The sequence below is a fragment of the Tympanuchus pallidicinctus genome, unplaced genomic scaffold (genome assembly GCF_026119805.1).
Source record: "Tympanuchus pallidicinctus isolate F22 unplaced genomic scaffold, pur_lepc_1.0 scaffold1, whole genome shotgun sequence".
NCBI classification, from domain to species: Eukaryota; Metazoa; Chordata; class Aves; order Galliformes; family Phasianidae; genus Tympanuchus; species Tympanuchus pallidicinctus.
Window position 1 is genome coordinate 19,064,453 of NW_026294618.1, and position 22,161 is coordinate 19,086,613.

A 22,161-nucleotide genomic window follows, 5' to 3' on the forward strand; every position below is an offset into this window, starting at 1 on the left:
CCCTTGACCAGGAAACTTATTTCATAGTTTTGGGATTAGAATTCCCCGAATAATCTGAGATGCAAATAATGAAAAGGTTGGATCTGATGATGGGCTGTGAAAAATGTCTGCTATTTTATTATTTAGTTGTGGTTTTAAACCAAAGGATTTTAGCTAACTTTGTTTTCTGTAACATACTGCATCAGTTGAGTTGTGCATTAACTTTTATTTTCTTCACTTTCCAAAGAAGATGGACACAGATCCTAAATAAGTGACCAGAATAATTAAACTATTTTCTTGCTATGTGGAAGAAAAAATACAATTAAATCATTAAAATATTTTTAACGTGATTTTTTTAGGGAGTGACTAGTTTTTTGAGGGGGTTAGAAAATGTCATTACAGAAGCTATTTTTGCAGAAGAAAGTTAAAGTCATTTTGTAATTACTATTTGCAGTTAGTCTTTAACTTTTAATAACAAGTAATGAGTTACTCAGCCTACACTGCAAGTCTCCTTCTTAAGTACAGTCAGTATTAAAATAACAGATTTTCTATTGAAACAAAAAGGATATCCAGTAGAGGCCTTTTTTTCCCTCCAGTGAAAAATCTCAGACCACAGAATGGCCAGGATTGGAAGGGAACTCAAGGATCATGAATCTCCAACCCCCCTGCCACAGGCAGGGCCACCAACCTCCACATTTAATACTAGACCAGGCTGCTCAGGGCCCCATCCAATCTGGCCTTGGATGGGGCATCCACAACCTCTCTGGGCAGCCTGTTCCAGCACCTCACCGCTCTCTCTGTAAAGAATTTCCCCCTGACATCCAACCTCAATCTTCCCTCCCTCAAAACTATTTCCCCTTGTCTTGCTGCTATCAACCCTTTCAAAGAGTTGATTCCACTCCTGTTTGTAGGCTTCCTTCAGGTATTGAAAGGCTGCACTGAGGTCACCCCGCAGCCTTCTTTTCTCCAGGCTGAACAAGCCCAGTTCCTTCAGCCTGTCTTTGTAGGAGAGGTGCTCCAGTCCCCTGATCGTCTTCATGGCCTTCCTCTGGACGCTCTCCAACAGCTCTCTGTCTTTCTTGTACTGGGGGCTCCAGACCTGGACACAGTACTCCAGGTGGGGCCTCACAAGAGCAGAAGCTTGACTTGAAAGCTCCAAAATGCCTGAAAAATGAGGGTTGACCTGTAGTCTACCAGTCTACCATTCTAGGGAGCACACCTTTGAGGGAGTGAGACGTAGATTGCAGATGATGGAGGGCAAAAGGAGCCAGACCTCGGGCAGCACTGCCTGTGTACCCTCCAGAGAAGCTGTGTGAGTAAAATCTCTCCAACAGCACCCAGTAGAAATTCTGGTCCTGGAGAAAAGCAATTGGAGGCCTCTAAAATGAAGCCAACGTGGGATGAGACTTGAACCAGCAGGTCACAGCACGTGCCTTGTTCTGTCTCACCACTGACAGCCTCTAAAGCCAGCTCATCATGCTGTTAGGCACATGCATGCCTACAGCTCTTCCTCCTCCACAGCAGTCTTCACAGAAATCACTCTTGGGATCTGAGGCTTGATGCAAATCACAGAGTCCATCAATAAAATTTCACCAATTCTCAGACCAAGAAATCCAACAGACTTTTCCCCCCATTCCCTCTCTAGCATGCAGCTCAGATTCTAGTAGGACCCCAAAAGCTTTGGGCATCTACTTTAGAAAACCAGAAAGAATTTTCCTTTTAATTCTTCTTTTGAAAAGAATTTCTGCAAATGCCTTGAATGCCTAGGCTGTTTCACAGAGATGCTCTATAGTTCCTATTCCAACATAATTCCTATACATAAATAGAAGTCTGACTGATAAACTCCTGATTGGATACTGAATGGTCATATGGGATAAATGACCTAAATCTATAGTGTTTCTAGTTCCTCTCTTCCTACTAAATCTTCTTTCTTGGGAAAGAGATAAGATCCATATATGAATGCCCATAGTTCAGTAGTTCCCAGCCTTGCAGGAACTGCACTTTGCATGAACTTTGGTCGCTGCCATTCATACTTACAAGGTAGCATGAGAGCATTACAGGAGGAAGTAGCAGCAAGGTGTTTGCTTAACTTTCCCAGAGAATTGCTTTCTTTTTGTTCCTGTCATAAATCTGAAGTGGACATACCCCAGCTCAAGCCAGGGTTGAACATCTTGATACTACATGAGCTAATGTTTGCAGGGCAGGGGTGGATCTGTTTGCTAAAGAAATTTGGACCAGTTTTTCCCAGAAATACTCTGCAGCATGAATAACTGTGTGAGCCTGTCCAGAGCAGCTGCCTCGACACCAGCAGGATAAGATCTGACTGAATCTGTAATTTTGTTTAATGTAGCTGTTGCAACATAAACCTAACGAGGCTTGAATACTGGGGCTTATGTTTATTTGTTTTGTATAGCTTTGGAATTAATATAATTATACAGAACAGCTAAGCCATTTTACTCTCATTATCCAAGATGTTATTTAATCTTTAGAGTCAATCAGATTAGAAGAAATCGGTTACCACTTTCAAGATAAATCCTGTAAATCAAGATTCTGTAGTCAGGTCATCCTAAAAGTTCTGGGAAGGCTCTACTCTGTCACAATGCAGAGCTCAGGAGATGCTGGAGTGTATTTAGGATTCTGAAATGCAAAGGGAAGGGCATTCATGAGCTTTGTTGCACATAGCCTTATTTCCCAATGTAAAAAACTATGTCACTCAATTACAACACAGACATTCTCAGGTTTTGTCACAACAAAGCTCCCCAATTCGAAATTGAAATTTATCAAACATTCTCAGTCAAACTTGGAATTAGTATATGTACACAACTGTTGCACATTATAGTGAGTATCTACAGAAGGTCAGGAACTAATGAATTAAATTTAAGCTGAGGATTCACTCTATGGGCTCAGATTTACCCTCTGGCCACAAGACTAAAGTAGACATGATTTGCCCACATCTACACTGTTTAACTCTCTTGTTAGCCAAACAAGATAGCTGGGAATGGTAAATATCCTGTGTTAACTCCCAAAGTTAGGCAAAGGAAACAAAACCTGTGTATCCCCCCTGTACATACATAGAGATCAGACTGCAGGCTCCCTTTTAAGCTTGGAAGATATTTGCCTCTTATGTCAGAACTGAACAAAAGTCCTCAGGAAGTGAAAGGACAAACCAGCACACCTTCAGACATTGTGACTGATGACCATTCAGTATAAAAGTTTGTCCTTGCCAGGGGAACTCTCTTGATAATTTAGTTCATTTTTCCCATCTGAATTCCAGAAGGTGCTCTTAAGCCAGAGAACTTGAGAAGCCCAGAAAAGTTGCAGAAATACATACAAACACATTTATCAGCTCTCCTAGATTTGCATACTTCTCATGCCTACCACAGTAAAAAGCAATTATCCTCTGGAGCCTATAGGTAGCCTGTACCTCAGAAGTCTCCTTTTAACTATCACATGTCCATCAAGAACTGAACTGCATACCTATATGTTAAGAAAGACTTAAAGTTCTTGAAAAACATAAAAATCTTAGCAGGCATCTTAGCAATGGCTGGTAACCCTGCTACAGAGACCATGTAGATCTCTTCCAGATCTAAATTAATGTATAGAAAGTACATAAAAATGGTTCTCTTCAACCAGGTCTTCATAGATTACATAAGAAGAGAGCCAAAAATTTGCAGTCACTGACTAGGAAAACTGCTGTATCTATGGACAAAATTATATAGACACAAGAAATCAGAAGGCAGCAGTCATGATCTCATCTAAATTATTAAGAGTGTAGAAAGAAGATGATGTGCTTAACATGTTACATATGTTCAAAAGTTAAAACTCTGGCACTGTGCTCTATAGGAAATTTGTGTTGCTTTCTTGTTTGACTGATAGGTGTATTTCTTCAAGCACTAGGACTTATGTCCATGTAAGGTGATTCAATACCTCTATGCAGCTATATACAAATGGAGCTCGGTTTGGCTGGGATTTGTTTTGTGTGTTGCCATCCTCGTTGCAACCAGACTAATCTTGAGAAACTGCCAAGCCCAAAGCACTGCTGGAGCTTATTAGATAATGAAAATATACAGTGTGTCTCCTGAATTCTGAAAGATCAGTGCGGTCACTGAGGGGTCTTTACTACTAAAGCAAGGAAGGGGACCTGTACTCAGCTGTGGTATGGAATGATGCAGTGCCAAAACTCCCATGACTTCTCTCTTGAATATTGGCCTTGATATGTGTATTTCTGAATTAGTGAATCACCACTTATTATAAAACTTTTCATATATCCTATAGAAAATGAATAAGAAAAATAGGACAAGTAAGGGGATTGCCTGCAGTGAGTGCCTGAATGAATGTGTCAGAGGTGCAGTAATCATGTCATGTGCTTCCTAGTCTGGCAGATGCACTCAGGGACTGTTCATGTGTGACAATAAGCAGAGGAATCCACACGATGCAAGGGTGCTCTGTGTCTTTCAACTTCTTGGCCACAGTAAGAGATGGGTGATTGTGTTTGTGCCTATTGGTAGACACATGATGTCATGGCATGGTTACAACAAAAATTTTGCAATTATTATTTTAGGCATCTACAAGACAAGGAAATAGCAGAGATAGTTCTGAGTATCCAGTGATACGTAAATGCTGGAAGTTCCCCACAAGAGGAATCTGTACAGTGTTGAACCTGTATGGGGTTTAGCCTTAGGTTACATAAAAGGGATTTTCCCTGACTGTGAGACCAGTCTAACAGTGCTTCCCTATGGGAAAACTGTATGGATAAATATGCTGATGATTGAGAGACACTGCAGCAATGCTCCCTATAAATGTAAAGTACTTAAAGAAGTGCCCAACCCCATCTCTGTGCTGGGTGAAGTGACTGTATAGAAGCTTTGTTGGTTTGTGAAGTGTTTGTGACTGCTCAGAGGTGCAGTTTCAGAACTGCAAGCTATTGCTGTGGTTACAAAAGAGTGTGGGAACATTTATCCAACTTACATGTGACAGAAGCAACTTCTACTGAGTGCATTTTATTTTAATGCAAGCATTTCATAAAGGATTTCAACACTGTAGCTGTATTTTACTGCAGACATTCTGGCTCTACTTCATCCTTTTACAAGGCATTCAATGATTTTGATTCCTCAAAACATGTTGAATTGGTCAAACTTTTAAAATCAAAATGTTCATTCTCAACATTTTAACACACACATAAACATGTTAGGTACCAAAATTTAGGTTGGACTTTTTGTCTTAGGCATGCCAGAGGTGTCTGAAAAAAAGAGCAGGAGAGGAGAGGAGAGGAGAGGAGAGGAGAGGAGAGGAGAGGAGAGGAGAGGAGAGGAGAGGAGAGGAGAGGAGAGGAGAGGAGAGGAGAGGAGAGGAGAGGAGAGGAGAGGAGAGGAGAGGAGAGGAGAGGAGAGGAGAGGAGAGGAGAGGAGAGGAGAGGAGAGGAGAGGAGAGGAGAGGTGTCATGGCTTGCAGCCTCCCCATTAGTAGTGCCTGGTGTAATACATGTTGTAATACATGTCATCCTTCCTTATGTTTCTTGCTGTCATTGCATCACTTTTCTTCTTGTTTTAATAAGCCTCTCAATACAATGGCATGAATCAATGTGGTATAAATTGAATCAGTGAAGATCCGTGTCATTTCTTCAACCCGGAAAGTGGTACACACGGAGTTTCCATAATAATTTTATATAAATAGAGAAGCCACTAGTAACAGTAGTGAACAAGCTGGACTGATTTTACAATGATGTTGTTTTCTGACTGGGATGTTAAACTGTTTAATGATCCAAACAACCTGGAATTATGAGATTTGGAAAAGATGCTAAGTGAGTTGGCAGTGCTAAAACACAGCATGTAGGAGTGATGCAGGGCTGCCTCTACCAAAATCCTTGCTGAACAGATCCTAAGCCCTGGTTCTCCAGTTTCTGACTGAAGATGTACAGGCATGCATCTCTCTTCCACTGTATGAAACTGAGGCTGAATTGTCACCCGCTCTGATTTCATCTTGAAAAAGCTGACGTTCCCCCTTGGAGACAAATGACTTATACTATTAGTTTCCGCCTCATGGCTGCTTTACTTTGCCCAAATGCTTTGCAGTCTGCTTTGCAGCAGACAGGACACTCAGTGGCACCACATAGCGTGTCACAATGGGGAAGCCACCACCCTGCTGAGCTGTCCTGCTCCTGACTTTCCAACCACTGTGTGCTCAGGGCACATCTCTTATTAATGCAAACAAATAAGTGGTTTGCGTTACCTCCCACAAAAAGACAAATTCAACTGCTTTGTGTTTAGTGATAACTTTAAATGCTGGCCAGTGTCACTTCCACTAAGTGGGAAAACTGCTTGCAGCTAAGGCTTAGAGAGTGTAGGATTTGCTTTGCTTACCTTTGCTCAGTGCATCACTGCCAAAGAGAGACCGTGTGAGAGCTGCCAGGCTGAGGGGACAGTGCTGCTGTCACTACGTCCATTTTGGTGTCTGTATGCCTCCACTGGACCAGGGTCAAAGGTGACTGGCTTGGGGCTCTTATAATGCACGGTGTCTCACCATGCTCTGCAAAAAGAAGAAACGCAATGGCTTGCTCTTTGCTGAGTGTTGTGAGAGTATATCCTTAAGTGTAAGAGCTAATTCCAAGATACTTATATATAAGTACTCCAGATCATGCAAATTTTAAATATCATAAATACTTTGCCTAAATATATTTAAAATAACTGCTATATTAATGTACCTTACCACAGGGCAGACAAGCCTGGACAGTTTCGTTGCTTACAATACTTTCTGGCCCTGGGAAGATTCTTCTCCTACTTTAAATGTCATTATCATCACAGCATGCAGAACGAAGTATCTCACATAGGAAGAAAGTCAGATGAAAAAAGCAGAAGAAATTATAGTAATGTGCACTTTGTGGAGAATCAAAACTCACATTTTCAATCATTTTCAATGAGAAGAGGAAATTCCTCAAAGGAAAACAGCATTTCATGCAAAATGTCCCGGTTTGTCTTCTAGGCATGTATTTAGAACACGAGAAATATTAAGTGATGGGGAAACTTCTTATATATATCAGCTCCAAACACAAAGCTCTTGTGTAGTGACAAAAGTTTAGAGTGGCCTTTGCATATAGAAAAGAGTGAATAAAGCTGTGTTTTAATCAAGACATGAATTGATATTGCTTAATAGAGCCACTCTTACCAATACTCATGTAGATTCATTCTTTTCATTACTTCAAGTGAATGCAAACAAATCATACCTGAGATTTCTTGTGTTTTCTTAAAGCTCAGAGACAGAAGATACAAGAAACTGGGGGAAAAATGTTAAGGTGCATGGAGAAATGTGCTGTTTCACTGAACAGTGTCACAGAACTCCAAACTGTTGAGGAAAAAATTGTCAGTATGAGGACAGGAATGAAACATTAATCTCATTAATCTCACTAATAAATTCATCACATCTGTTGGCTTATTGCTAAGATTCATTGTCAGAAGAAATTATTCTTCTCCATAAGCCCAGCTTTCCACGAAGCACTGAAACATGTAACAGTATTAACTATACTTTCACCTATCTGTGCATGAGCTGCCTTAATAGTAAGGGACTCCTGAGGCATCAACTGCACTTATACCTTTATACTACCTCTTACTTTTTTGAGAACATTAATTTTTAAGTAAGCTGGTATGTGAGCCAGCTTTACCTTTTGTGTGCCCATTCCATATATGCACAAGAACTGCAGCCAAAGGGAAACCAAAGTGTGAAATGGGTTTCAGTCGTGATTAATGCAAGCATCTCCTCTGGTGTTGCTGTTAGGAATAGGCAAAAGTACGTGTTGAGGGGCTTCTTGAGTTCAGACCTAGAAGTCGAGGGGCAAAAAGGAAGCAAAATTAATGACAAGACCAGATAGTGAACCATGTTGGAAAGGGAATTTTCTGCCTATGGTTATTTCAAGTGAGTCTTCACTGAAGGGTTCACTTCTTAACCCTTTCCTTGCCACAGAGAGAACATCTCGCCCAAGTCTGCTGTGCTTGTCTACGACTCTGGGCTAAAATATGGTCCATGCTTTCAGCACACTGGGAGACTCCTAGCTTTGCACTGAGGGCACTGGTGAAACCACTCCACTCATAACACCCAAAAATAAACACATATTTCCTGCAATGTGTTTGGGGAGTTGCACCATGACCAACACAGTCCCTTAAAACCATATGGAACCGCATGGTTCCAAAACTGCACAGAAACCATTGATATACCCCCAGAAAAGCCAGAAGTGCCCAAGAAAAGCCAACAGTGCTGCTCCACTGGACACAGAGCTGCTCAGCTCCTGCTTCTCACACACCTGTATCTGAATCATAGAATCACAGAAAGCCAGTGCTGACACAGCTCTGGGGATGGCCACCAGCACAGGGCTCCACTGGGGCAGCATCCTGGGGGATGTGAGCACAGAGCTACTGCCTTCCCACCCTACGCTTAAGTGGTGCTCAGACCGCCGCCATCTGCTCACATATGATGAAGGGTAGGATCCATACCCAGCACCTGACCTATGCTTTCTTGGCACAAACGATGCCTGGTATATTTTTTTGTATGTTCCATCTTTCTCTTTGTAAACATGTTTGCCACAATTCAGTGACTGTAAATATTGAGTGAGTCAATCATCACAAAAGCATTCTGTTATTATAATCCCACTGAAATTGTAGACATGTTGGAAAACAAACAAAATGAAAGAGTTAAGAGGGAAAAACCTCAGAGATGTAAGCTGGCTTTTGTTTTCTCTATTCAGAATAAAGCTTTCTGCTGTGCTCTTAGTGACCACGAGGCAGATGCATCTCCCACGAGATGACATGAGTAAACGTTGGGTGCAACACTGCGTGCCCAGACCGCCCCAGGTGATGGCTGTGACTCACGTGTTTAACGTTGGGCATTTGAAGAACGGGAAGCGGCTGTGCGCAGGGCTGCTCGGAACTCCAGCCCCACACGGAGTCCTGCCCCTTTGGAAGCTTGCCCTGTGATTCTGAAGGGCAAAGATTTACCAGGTGCGGTTCAACTTGAAGCCATTCCGTGACATTTTGCAAGTGCGCATCCACTGCACAGCCGCGGGCCGTGAGCAGACACCTTGCTGGCGCTGCGGGTGCCCCACGAAGGGCATGAGGGTCTCACGCTCTTTTTAACCGAGATGGTGGTCGGGTCCGAGCAAAGGCTCCCCAGGGCAGCGTCACGGTCAGAGTTCAAGAAGCGTTTGGACGACGCGCTCGGACATAGGGTCTGAGTTTGGAGTGGTCCTGCGCGGAGCCGGCTGATCTCCGGGGAGAAGCCCTCCCGTGTCTCGGCTCACGGCACGGGACCGCCCGGGGCCCCGTCAGCGACGCTCCCTCGGTGACGGGCGCGGGGCGGGGCAGGCCGGGCTGCGGGGCCGGGCGGAGCGCGAGTGGGTGCGCGGCGGCGTGGGGCGGCGTGGGGCGGCGCGGGGCGGGCGCGCAAGGCACGGACACACGCGCGGGCACGCACACGGAGCGCACGCTGCGTTTGGAGCTGTTTATTCGCTTTTTTTCCTCTTTTATTTTTTTTTTTTTTTTTTTCTTTTTTTTAAATCGCCCGGGACTGGAAGCGGGAGCCGCGGAGCTGAAGCTGCTATGCCCACTGAAATCAGCCGGGCCGTGAAAATGCACGCCATCTCCGACCTGCACTCGTCTTTCAGCGTGCGGTTGCTCAACAAGGGGCCGGAGTACCTCCGCCGGCAGCTGGGGGCCGGCACCCCCGGCCGGAGGAGCGCGGCGGAGAGGCTGGCAGCCGATAAGGCCAAGTATGTGAAAAGTCAGCAGGTAATCAGCACCAAGCAGGAGCCCGTCATCGTGCTGAGCTCGGCCTCGGAGTGCAGCAGCGAGAGCTGCTCGGTGGAGAGCACCAAAACGAGCAGGGATTTGGGCAGAGGGAAGGGCGCGAAACCGCTGGAGAGGGCGAAGGCGGGGTGCGCGTGGCGGGGCCCCCTGCAGCACGGCCCCCCCATCGCCCGGCGCAGCACCCCCAGGAGGCAGGGCCGGCCCGACTCCCTGGTGATCTACCGCCAGAAGTGCGAGCTGGGGAGAGGGCAGAGCCAGGACGGCTCGCGAGGCAGCTTGGTGAGGAGGTTCTTCCAGGGGCCCGGCAAGGAGAAGCAGTTGGCTTCCCCTGGGGTGCCCAGAGTCATTATGGAGGACGGCTCTGCCGCCGAGAGCAAAGAGCCTCACCCGGCTGAACTCGCTGTCTCTGAGCCTGGTGGCTGTGGAGCTGAGCAAGCTGTCCCGGTGGGCACCGAAGAGCCAGGAGTTTGTACAACAGAACGTGAGAAGCCCTCTACGTTGCCTGCACCTCCTGAAGAGGTCAAGGAGGTGAAGAGGAGAGGTCTCCATCGCTCCCAGTCAGACATCAGCTCTCGCTACTCCAAATCTTTCTCTGAGTTTGACACCTTCTTCAAGTTCTGTGGCCTGGAACAGGAGGTCATCGAGGATTTGGGGAGAGAGAACTTCTCGGTGGTGTCCGACAACGTCTCCTTCAAGATCCGCAGCATCAGTGTGGCCACGTCCGAGAGCGATTTCACACGGCATAGCGGGGACGAGGGGCTGCTGGAGGATGAGCTCACAGAGCAGGTCCCCAGCAGCACCTCGGTGATCGAGCGCAATGCCCGCATCATCAAGTGGCTGTACACCTGTAAGAAAGCCAAGGAGAGCAGCAAGGCAATCCAGGAGCTGGCATGAAGGCTTCCTGCTGCGTGTGCTGCAGCCTGGTGAATGCAAGGTGTGTGCAGAGCCTTGTCCTGCTGATTTATGTATTTCTCTTTCCTCTTTAGCAAGCAGTAGACGTTGCATAGTTTCTTTAAGTCTTCTTATGAAAGGTGACAGGCACCTTTATTTTGTATGGTAGTTGTCGTAGTGCTGTGTTTTTCAAAGCAGGAATCTGGGGCACTGCAAAGAACAAGTGCAAACAAATAAGTGAGTATAGCTTGCCAGAGTGCAATCAGACCCCCTACAAGAAATCAAAGTGCCAGTGTCTGTGAGGGATGTCTGCTCACTGCCCGCTTCGTAAATAGCCTGGTTTCTGCAATTTCTGCTATATTAAGTGCTAAGAAAAAACTTAGAAAAGTATTCAACCCATAATTACAGTAGCTTAGATGACAGACTGAACTGAAACTACTAATGATTAGGAGTACATTTGTATTTATACAATACTTCTGAAGCTTTCTTGTTGCTTTCTCTCCTTCTCTCACTGTTCCCCTCTGTTACTTAAACATGGGCACCCCCAATTGTCCAATATCAAAGCTGAGCCATTAGCACTGCTACCAGCCTGATTTCCCCCACAGCTTGCTGTTGTTGGGACCATAAAAGTTTGCTCCAGGTGATCCCCTAGCATGTGTTATCTGTTCTGTTTTTCTGAAGCGGGTTCTGCCATGCAGCATGGTCCCAGTGGCTAGAAATTAGTTGTGTGGTTTGCCTTATCTGGAGAGATACCTCACTGTGTTATACCAGGATAAATGATACAAATGTGTGGCATCTAGTTACAAAATCAGTCCATTCACATACAGAAGGAGAACAAATTTAGCACTGGTGAAATCTGATGTCCCGGCTTTAACAAAAGCTGTGCTTATTTTGCATCTGATCTCCTCAAAAGCACTATTCTTGAGGCCTTTGGTACTGACGGTTTCATAGATACAGTATTTTGTTGAAGACCTTAGTGTGTAGGTACCACAGCTCATAGTGAGGTCTTTAAAAATTGCATGAACGGTTCTTGATATGAAGGATTACTTATACGTGTTCTGACAGTTTGTAATTGGTGCGTGAGAAGAACATCGCTTGGTGTAGGTACAGCGGTCGATAGTGGGCCCTGTGAATGTGGAGAAATGTAATGCTTGAGCCTTCCTGTTACGTGGGTGTGGGGCTGTCGCTCCCAATGCCTTTTATCTATGTAATGCAAAAATCAATTCACTTGCTTAAAATTGTTTTAATCATGTGGAATTTGGATAATTTAAAAAGTGATTTTCCACAAGAAGACATTTATGAGTAGAGGGAGGAGGAAGGGGGAGGGAGACCTTTTCACACAAATATTTCAAGCCATTATATATAAATGTTGTTATAGATCCATTCCCAAATTGCACCAGAGAGAAGAGACTCTCTTGACCATTTCTCGATATCCTTCTATAATAAAAGGCAAGGGAGAAACACAAAAAATGGTGCAGGTGGCCAGCTGAGAACCTTGCTGAGGATGGAAGGCAGAGCTTGCTCCCTTCCACTTCAAGCAGGAGCCTCATTAAAAAACAACAACAACAACAACAACAAAAACCCCACAGTTCCATGAACTAAAGCAAAATAGAAGCCTGTCAGTTTTCATGTGGACTTGCCAGGGATAGGTTGCAGGGCCAGGGCAGCGTTTGTCATGGCAGGACACCAGAGCTTGCTGAGGAAGGTGTATTTGGGCCTTCTGCCATCCACGTGCATGGTGCTAAGCGTGTCCAGTGCTGCTGAGAGGGTGATGCTGGGGGCTGCTCCAAAGAACACACAGGCTGCGGAGGCCGAGGGCTTCAGAGACAGGTACTTCACCAAGGCAAAGGCAGGGCAAGAAGGGAAAAGCTCTTTTGCAGGAGCTCACACTGGCTCAGTGTGCTTTTGAACATCAAAGACAACACGCCCATTTGGAAAGGATGCTACTCATAGCCCATAGCCTTGCAATATGGTGAAAAGACTCCATGAAATTCATGTGGCATATGTGGTCATTCTGAAGTAACTTCATTATCCAAAAATGACATGTTTTAGGATTGTTTTTCTTTTAAGTGTTCTGTACCCTTAGAAAAAGGGCAGTCTCCCATTTAAATTGAAATCAGAGTAGAGCACAAGGAAATGCTTTGCACCGGCAGCAATTTTCTTTGGCATCAAAATTTGGCAGTCTAGGAAACACTTATCCACAATGTTCATATTATAAACTTGATTTCATACATACTAGGACTCACTCAGCTGATAGACCTCAGTAGTGGGGCTACGATGGTTTCCAGGGTAATTTCTAAAAACTGAGGAAGTGCTCCAGAGAAGTCAGCTGAGAGTGCCAATGCACAAAGCCCAGAATAAAGGACAGGAGTCATCAGGTTGCCATAAGTTAAATATTACGGTCACCAGGCAGAATTTAAGCTTTTAAGAATTAAGAATTTAAGAATTTAAGACAGTGATTATCACCACATGCTCTGATGTTCGGTTCTGTAGCTATGGTGTCTATGTTATTGTATACCCAAATGTTCATCTTTTTCTTCAACTCTACACTTTCTCCGGTAAAACAGCATCAAGTTAAGGAACCTGAATCTTTTCATTATATTCATATATTTGACTCTGTAGCTCTGAGACATGCTCTTGAAGGCCTCTTTTTTTTTCACAGAGGCTTGAAAATTGAAAATTTCTAGTTGAAAATAGAAGCAAAAGCCTCTTCTTATTACATGTAGAATACTTTCTGAGAAGAACACAGCTTTTATGCGCTGGTGATCATTTCATTCATATTTTATGTTTTTTTTTAATTTTTCATGAGCTCTCTGGGGCCTGGTGGGAACGGTGTGTAAATAGAGCTACTTGAAGGATCAGATTGCCTGACACATCTCATCAGAGTGATGAGTGTGGAAACTAAGTGTGGTCTTCAAAACACAGAAGTCCTCTGTGAGATGGGCATTGGTATTTCACAGTATAATGTTGCCTGAATTCACCTCTGCAGTTCAGTACTGCTGGCTTCTCTTGCTGTCAGCCCTGCCCAACTCCAAGAAAAGGATTCACTCGGCATGCTCCTTCCTGGCTTGAATCAGGATTATTCAGCCTTCAGTTTCAGCAGTATTCTTACAAGAATGTTCGTTGTTCAAGTGGAGATCTCACGGAAAGGGAACTTACTGCATTGGCAATATTTATAAGCAGCTGAACAAAAGCCTTAGAATATCACCTAATGCGTTTTTGCTTTGATAATTAATAAATTACACTTGTTTTTTTCTTCTTTCATCAGAATCCTTGACTTGGAAATTGAACAAGACCAGACACAGAAAGAAACTTTTCCTTCATCTGGCTCGTGACTACTTTGTCCAAGTTCAGTGTTCTTGCCTCTTTCCCTTGCCTCGTCCCCTGGCAGCCTCACTCATGTCACAGGCACAGAGAAATCCAAGAGACTGACGACAACTGGAGATCGTGAACTGTGCCGCAGAGAGGCAGCAGGAAATGAAAAGTTCTGGGATCACAAAGTGTGCCATTAACAGGGATATCCAGCATCAGGTCACTGCCCCAGGATGTCACTCCAGGCTGTGGCAGAAGGTCCGTGTCATGCGCCCATCTCTTTCCAGTAATGTTTGTGAGTAGGAATGGGAGGAGAAGGTAGGAATGAAGTGTCGATGACCCTGGACAAGGCATCGCCTTGCAGGCAAGCAGGCTCCACCCAGCTTTTCAAAGGCCCAGTCCCATGAGGGCGTTTTGACAGGGGCTCATCCTGGCATCATTAAATGTTTCCCTGATTGGTGAGGACTAACTGTGGAGGCTCGATCTGGGAGATTTGGCAAACACGCTGTAAGCTAAATCTCTGTCGAGCTTCTCCTCTAATGATATTCAAGCCACATTGTACTGCCTTGTGTCTGTCTAGTTTGCTCTGTCTTATACTGTGCTCAACCAGTGGGGAGGAATAGCTTTTAAAACTGAAATCTTTTAAATGGCACAGTTCCAAGAAACAGGTAATAAAAAAATAGGGTTGCCTTGCTGCACAATGGTCTAATTCACATTTATGCAGGATCCTCCACTGTGCTTGCAACATCTCTGACTACCTGAGAGGGCTTCATTGCAGTGTTTTGCAGTTCATGGCTCAACACCTTGCATTTTATGCACCATGAGTGAGCAGTTGGCTTGTAGAATTGTACTGGGAAACTATACCAGGCTATGCAAGATCAAACTTCCCTAGTGTGGGTCTGGAGTGGTGTTGTGCTTGGGGTGGAGAGGCTGGCATCCCTGCACCATGGGCCAGAGGACCTGTTAGGGGCTGTGCCAGATTGATGTCCTACTGGGATTAGATCCAGTGTACACAGCACCTCGCTCAATATTATCAGTAGAATGCTTCATTTAAACTGGCCAAATGAAACATGCTTCAAAAGTGCTTTGGATAACTCATGTAGTGAGTGGGATCTCTACAATAACTTATGAGCCTCGCTGGCCATGCCCCAGGTACTCAGTCTGTCATTACTTACTAGAGAGTGTCTGAGACCAAAGTATTTATTTGGATGTTAAAAAATACACAAAAAGATGTGAAATAAACAAAACAATCAAAGACATTCCTCTTTTGGTCATATCAAGGCCAACCAGCAACAGCTGTGCATCCAGGATTCCAGCTGGGCCTCCTGCAGAGGTTAGCCATGAGCTCTGTGTTGCCATGTGCCTGGCTTTCTGCTTGCAGTGCTGGCCTTCAGCAGGCTCTCAGACCTCGGATGTGGGAAGTCCAGAAGAAGGAGCTTTCATTCTCCACATTCCTGGTTGGTCACACAGACCTCTTTGGGCCTCTTCTGGCTCAAAACAGCCGCCAGTGCGGCCAAGTGGAAGCAGGACTCAAATGAGCACTTGGGCTGCATTTTTAAAGTGTTTGTTGCTCTTGATAAATAAACCCATTGGAGTGGAAAAGGCAGAGTAGAGTAGTGGCACTCTTAGAAAATGCCTATAGTGGGAGGCCCAGTTTCCCATTGGAACATACACAGATGTGGCATCCTGATAGAGTTGCCCTTGAAGCACTCATTGAGTGCTGCAGTTGGCAGCAGTTAAATTCATGGCAAGATGGCCGGGTTGCATTTCCCTATGTCTAAAATATGCTTGTCAGTCACTGGAAGGGTAGTTTGAATTGCAACAACTGTTTGAGAATGCAGGGCATTTGCCTTCATTTCCTAGTGTCACATACTAAGGTCTACGTGTCTGAAATTGTCTAGGTAGGTAGATAACACTTCTCGATAAAATAATTGTTGAACCTGTTTCAAAATTAAGAGAAAACCAAATAGTTTGCATGAGTGAACCTCTGCCAACTTAGAGGGAAGCTTGTATGTGGAGATATCTTTGTTAAATAATGAAAATTCCATGTGCATTTATTACATTTTTTCAGCAGGATAATTCTTAGAAAACTACAACTCAAGATGCTGCTAATATGATTTATGCAATTAAGGTGCAGTTTTTAAAGGTACAGAGACTTGGTTTATTAGTCAGGAGCGCAACCTACTGTGTCTGTTGTTTTCATGCTCACTGTGTGAGGTACTGTATTATACAAGTATTTAAGTGCTTTTGTCAGAGGCCAATGACTACTTTTCTTTGCAAATATGAATTGACTGCAGACAGTTCAGAGTCCGGGAGAAGTTGTTTGTGTTACAAGTCAGTGCTCCACTGTGATACCAGAGAATTGTTTTGTTTTGTATCTGGGGAAGATTTTTTGTTTCGTTTTCAAGCTTCCATTTGTTTTGGCTTCTTAAGTTGAGCAGCTTTCAACTTTCAAGTTGAGATGATAATGCTAGGGGGAAGAAAGGGGAAGATGCATTGGTAGTGTGTTTTCAGTGGTAGAAAGGAGTATGTTTAATTGACTTGAAAGTAATGAACACCAGCCTTTGTTAAAGACACTGAACATTTTATGACAGAGATTATTGAAAGCAGAACTGGAATATTTTTAAATCCCCTCTATTATCTTTTTCAACAGTGTACGTGATTGTGGTGACATTCTGCACTGATGTATGGCAAAATTTCCCTGATTTTGTTCAAGTTTTGGTAGGAGCTCTGAATGCTCATGGCATCATCAAGATGTGGACCTAAGACCATCCCCTGATAAGCTTTATATTCATTTGTTTAAAAATATATTCTGGTTAAGCTAATAACCTACTTTTCCCAGTATGCCAGGAAAGGCAGTAGATGACAATCCTTTTTCTGTATCTCTAGAGGATGGATGATTTGCTTATTTGCTTATTCGAAAGCTCAGTACTTCACTCAGCTCCTGTTATTGTTACACACTCTGACTTTTCCTTTCTTCTATGCTTCAGTCATATCTCTCAAAATAAGAGAAGTTTACTAGTGTTAGTCACTGCCTGTCTTTCCCCAAAAGATTTTCTCAAGGTGCTTTTACTACTTCATTATAAAAGACTTGACTTGGAAGAGGTGGGGTTTTTTTCAGCTTTAGTGCTAAACTGAGGTTAAAACAGGCTGCTGAGGTAAAGCAGACACTTCAGCAGTGGAATTGGATTGCCATTCTTTTGGGAAGCCTCAGAGTGAGGCAGAGGGCAAAGACAAGTCATAAATTGAATGATTGTGTTGAACTATGTAAAATAAGATAGTCAAATGGAGTTTTACACCCAAGTGTTTCAAAGTGCTCCAACCCCGTGGCATGGGGCAATGTCTGCAGCTGTAACATAACATGTGAAAGGTACAAAGTCCAATTTTTATTGCCTAGAAGCTATTATTTGCAATGAAGACATAGAGACTGTAAGCCTTGCAATATATTGTAAATATTACTGTACAGAAATCTATAAGTTACAAATAAAGATTGTTCTATAATATGCAGATTACTTTTCTAAAGGAAGTAAATCCTCGTGTTTGATGAAATCAGACAAACATGCATTGATGGGCGTTAAGCAGAAACTTTGTCCTGGAAGAAGGCTGTCCTGTCATTGCTTCCTGTGAAGTTTCTTACATCTTTTGAAGCCTGTAAAATGGAGTACTGGTCAGATCTGCTGTGCAGCTTTCAAAGTTGTTGTATTTATATATCCATATAAAAAGATGTGTTTACTACTGAGTGCATACAAATAAAAATACGACACTGACAGTTAATGTTTTTTTCTTGAAAAAGTACTGTTTTACTTTTCTGTTTCTATTACTGTCATTTAAAGCTAGAACCCCACTGCCCAATTACTCTCTCTGAGTAAACCTGCAATGTACTGGCCTTACTCAGACCGCTGGATGAAAGCTTTTTAGTAAATTTGAAATACATCAGACCAGGGTTGTTTCACAGTATTTTAATATTTTCATTCTGGAATATGGCTGAAAAGGTGCTCAGTTCATTTCTGAAGAGTATATTTTAAAGAGAATTTGATATTTTACTCACTGTCAAAGGCTACTGTGTGCTTCAAGCAATATTACCTAAACGACCAGCAAAAGGCAGTGTCCAAAGACTCAGTGAATCTGAAGCTCTGCTTGGAAAAACCCTATCTCCAGAATTTTATTAACAAGGTGTCATCTGACTGGATTCCATAGGAGGAATTCAGTGTGTGTGGTGTTAATTCACTGTGCCTGCATTTTGTGAAGAAGGCTGCAGAAATCATCATTGCATACAGTGAGATCTATACATTCCAACCGCTTAATTACCATTTTGGCATGGTCCAAACTGCTCATATGAAGTGTTACATTGACAAGCATTTGAATGCAACTGGAGGGCTAACTGATACGCACTGTACAGATAAAGCTCTTCTACCCAAAAACAAACAAACAAATAAATAAATAAAAAAGTGAAAGCAACTTTCTCATCCTTGACACATGGCCTACCCTGGCTGACCTGCTTCAGTGCAGACTATAAAACAAGTCTGGAAAGGGGAAACAAATTCTGCCTACACCTCGCAATGCACATAAATCTTTTCAGCAAGCCTTCACCAGTAGTGTTGCCTGTGAGAGAAAGGTGCAGTTGTAGCCCGTGAATATCATAGAATAGCTTGGGTTGGAAGGGACCATCAAGACAATCTAGTTGAAGACCACTAGATCGGTCAGTCAGCTTTGCTGACTGTCTCAGATCACCTGCACATCCCTCATGTGCCTTAACATGTACTCCAGGAGGATCTATTCAATGATTTTTCCAGGCACAGAGGTGAGGCTGACTCGCCTGTAGTTCTACAGATCTTTCTTTCTCCATTTCTTATAAATGGGAGTGACGTTTCTCTTTTTTCAGTCACCTGAAAGTGAAGTTCACCTGGCAGCCCCAACTTCTCAAATATGGTGGGTGGCTCAGCAACCACCTTAGGACTCTGAGATGCATGTTGTATAGCCCCATAGAATCTTAGAACCAAGATTGGATAAGATCTCCAAGATCGTCCAGTCCAGCTGTTCACTTATCATCAGTATTTCCCACTAAACCATGTCTCTAATTACAAAATCTAAATGTTTTTTTAACACCTCGAGGGACAATGACTCTACCATCTCCCTGAGCAGCCTGTTCTAGTGCCCAATCACTCTTTCAGAATAAGTCTTTCCTAACATCCAGTCTGAACCTCCCCTGGCCCAAACTGGGGCCATTTCCTCTAGTTCTATTGCTGGTTATGTGGGAGAAGAGACCATGGCACAACCTTCCTTCAGTTAGTTGTAGAGAGTGATGAGGTCTTCCCTGAGCCTCCTCCAGTCTAAATAATTCCAGTGCCCAGTCTTCTGCTTCTCAGAAGACCTGTGCTCCAGATTCCTCACCAGGTTTGTTTCCATTCTCTGAATACATTCAAGGGCCCCAGTGTCTTTCTTGTAGTGCAGGGCCCAAAACTGAACGCAGTACTCAAGATGTGGCCTCACCTGTACTGAATACAGAGGGAACTTTGGACATTTGGTCTCATGAGGTGATCTCAGACTTGCTCTGCCCTTACACTGGGGGGAAGTTTGCTCCCCTAGTTGCCACCCAGAAATTTAGGAATGTGAGGTTTATAGAGGTGATGTCCAGGGATGTGAGAACTATGAGAATCCTGACTGCCAGTGAAGACTGAGACAAAGAACTCACTGGGTACCTCAGCCTTCTCCATATCTATTTTAGCCAGTTCTCCTTTCTCATTTATCAGAGGAGATACACTCTCTTTGACATGTCTCTTCTGACCAATGTACCTACAGAACCCCTTCTTGTTGTATTTAACATCCCTTGCCAAGTTCAGTACCATCTGTGCCTTGGCTTTCCTAATCCCACCTCTGCATTTCTAGACAGCATTCTGGTATTCTTAAACTTGATATGTCTTTGTTTCCACTGCCTGTACTTGCCCCTCTTTTCCCTCGGTACAACAGCAGCCAAGCCATGCCAGTTTCCTGCCTCCCCTGCCTGTTTTCTTGTTCTGAGGGATGTGAGCTCATGCTCTCAGAAAGGCATCTCTAAAGAATAGCCACCTTTGCTCCATGCCTTTCTCCCTGAGGACAGCTTCCCAGGAGATCTCGTCCAACAATTCCTTAAACAGCCTGAAGTTCACTCTCCTGAAATTCAGGGTTCTGACTCTACTCTTTTCCAGGCCCACATTTCTCAAGATCACAAACTCAACCAGGGCATGGCTGCTGCACCTCAGACTGCCTCCACTCTTGATGTCTTTAACAATCTCCTCCAAACTGGTGAGCACCAAGTCCAGCAGCGTTTCATCTCCGGTCAATCCATCCAGTGCCAGAACCAGAAATTTATTATTGATGTATTTCAGGAATCTCCTGGATCACTTGCAGCTGGCCATGTTGTTTTCTCAGCAGATATCCAGATGGTTGAAATCCTCCATCAGAACAAGAGCCTTTGTGAGTGCAACACTTCTTGCAGATAAATCAAGAAGGCCTCCTCTTGATCAGGATCCCCTTGATCAGGAGACTTGTATTAAACTCCAACCACAAGCTGTCCTTCATTGGTCCTGTCTCTAATTTTAATGCACAGGCTGTCAAACTGTTCCTGACCAATTCTTAGAGAGAGCTTCTTGTAGTCTATTCACTTTTGAACATAAAGGGCAACACCCCCACTCCTCCTATCTTGCCCATCCCTTCTAAAAACTGATAGCCCTCAGTGGTGGTGTTCCAGTTATGCGAATCATTCCACTGTGTTTCTGTGATGGCAATAAGATCATAGTTTTCCAAGTGCACTGTTATTTCTAAATCCCCTTGCTTATTCCCCATGCTGCATGTATTGGTGTGGAGACACTTCAGCTGGGCTTTCAGATGCGTCACCTTCCTAGAGGAACCCTCCCACAAATTTCCAGGACAAATCCCACTCCTTCCTAAAGTGACAGTGTTCCCTGGCTCTCTGTACCCCCAGTTCCCAGCAGCTTTAATTTAAAGCCCAGCTTGCTGCCTAGTTTATTCTTGCCTATCCTGATCAGTTACATGTCATCCAGCATTCTTGGTTTGTCCCAGTCTCCAACCAAGGACAAGGAGGAGATAGAAGTCATCTGGCTCTATCATATCTGATATCCTCTTCTTGATGTCCTGAATGCAGGTCCCATGCAGGCCCTGGGCAGCCTGATCTAGTAGGTGTCCCTACTCAAGATATGGGGGTTAAAACTAGATTGTCTTGAAGGTCCCTTCCAACTCAAGTTGTTCTATGATTTCTATGATATTTGTGGGCTATGACTGCTCCTTTCTCTCAAGGGCAGCAATACTGGTGAAAACTTGCTAGTCACCTCCCTGGCCCTCCCTTGCTGACTTCCCCTCTTTTGATGCAGCTCAGGATATGTTTGATTTCTGGGGCTGCAAACACATACTGCTGGTTCGAGTATCCACTCTTTTTATCCATGAATACTAGCATTCTTGCAATACAGCCCAGATTAGCATTTAAGATCATTACTATATTGAGACTCCTCCTACAGTCCATTTTTTACATTTTACGGAGCCTGGTGGATTTCTTCCAGAAATGAGGGCATGCAAACTCCTGTTCTTGGACTGGTTGGTGTAAGCAGCTTTTTAAACTCCACAGTTTACTGACTCACTGCTTCTTGTTTCTCTCTCAGTACTAAGCAAGTGTTATAAAGAAACTCTGAAAACAAACACTTAGTGATTGGAAAAAGGCCTTTCCATGTGGTTTGTAGATGTTTCTGCATCAGAACAAATATTGAAAAGCTTTTGACAAAGAAAAAAGTCATTGTCAGTGGCAGCCAAGCAAGTAAATACAGTGGTAGCATTACTCTCAGAGACCTCTAAATACTGGAGATTTTTGGTGACTGGGTCATATTTTTTGTAGATTTTTCCTGATGGAGAAAAGGAGAATAGACCAACTAACCTAGCAGAACATTGCAAAATGGAATTAGGGCCATTCTGCTTGTTCAACAATAAACAATATAACAGTGTAGTCCAGGGAGTTCTCAATGAAAAAGGATATTGTAGCCAATAAAACTGGTGATATACCATAAAAACAGCATCAGAAACAAAATAGCCTCTGGATGAAAGTAACTCATAAGTACCCATATCCAGAAATCAGTTCAGTTCCTCAAGGAACATAAATTCCTGTGAAATTAGTTTGCACAATTGTGGAGGAGTTGGATTGCCTAAG

At 43.7% G+C, this 22,161-nt stretch overlaps 1 protein-coding gene and 1 long non-coding RNA gene across 3 annotated transcripts; one reads left to right on the forward strand and one right to left on the reverse strand.

The window, feature by feature from the left end:
• Positions 1-2,442: 2,442 nt before the first annotated feature.
• On the reverse strand, positions 2,443-9,349 carry LOC128087998 (uncharacterized). Its single transcript, XR_008210112.1, has 4 exons — positions 8,835-9,349; positions 7,634-7,789; positions 6,339-6,504; positions 2,443-2,616 (listed from the first exon to the last, which is right to left on the reverse strand). It is a non-coding gene; the product is annotated as an uncharacterized LOC128087998 (long non-coding RNA).
• FAM110C (family with sequence similarity 110 member C) lies at positions 8,886-17,737 on the forward strand. 2 transcript variants are annotated; one of them, XM_052697629.1, is made up of 3 exons: positions 8,886-8,963; positions 9,536-10,701; positions 13,927-17,737. In XM_052697629.1, exon 2 carries the CDS (start codon positions 9,561-9,563, stop codon positions 10,659-10,661), a length of 1,101 nt encoding a protein of 366 aa, XP_052553589.1. In that variant the 5' UTR covers positions 8,886-8,963; positions 9,536-9,560; the 3' UTR covers positions 10,662-10,701; positions 13,927-17,737. The 2 variants fall into 2 exon arrangements, with proteins under 2 accessions (XP_052553589.1, XP_052553581.1); XM_052697621.1 differs by lacking the exon at positions 8,886-8,963 and having other exon boundaries at positions 9,509-10,701.
• Positions 17,738-22,161: the final 4,424 nt, after the last annotated feature.

Bases quoted from the DNA above. Each gene is read 5' to 3' on its own strand.
- FAM110C (XM_052697629.1), top strand. From the start codon at position 9,561: ATGCCCACTGAAATCAGCCGGGCCGTGAAAATGCACGCCATCTCCGAC.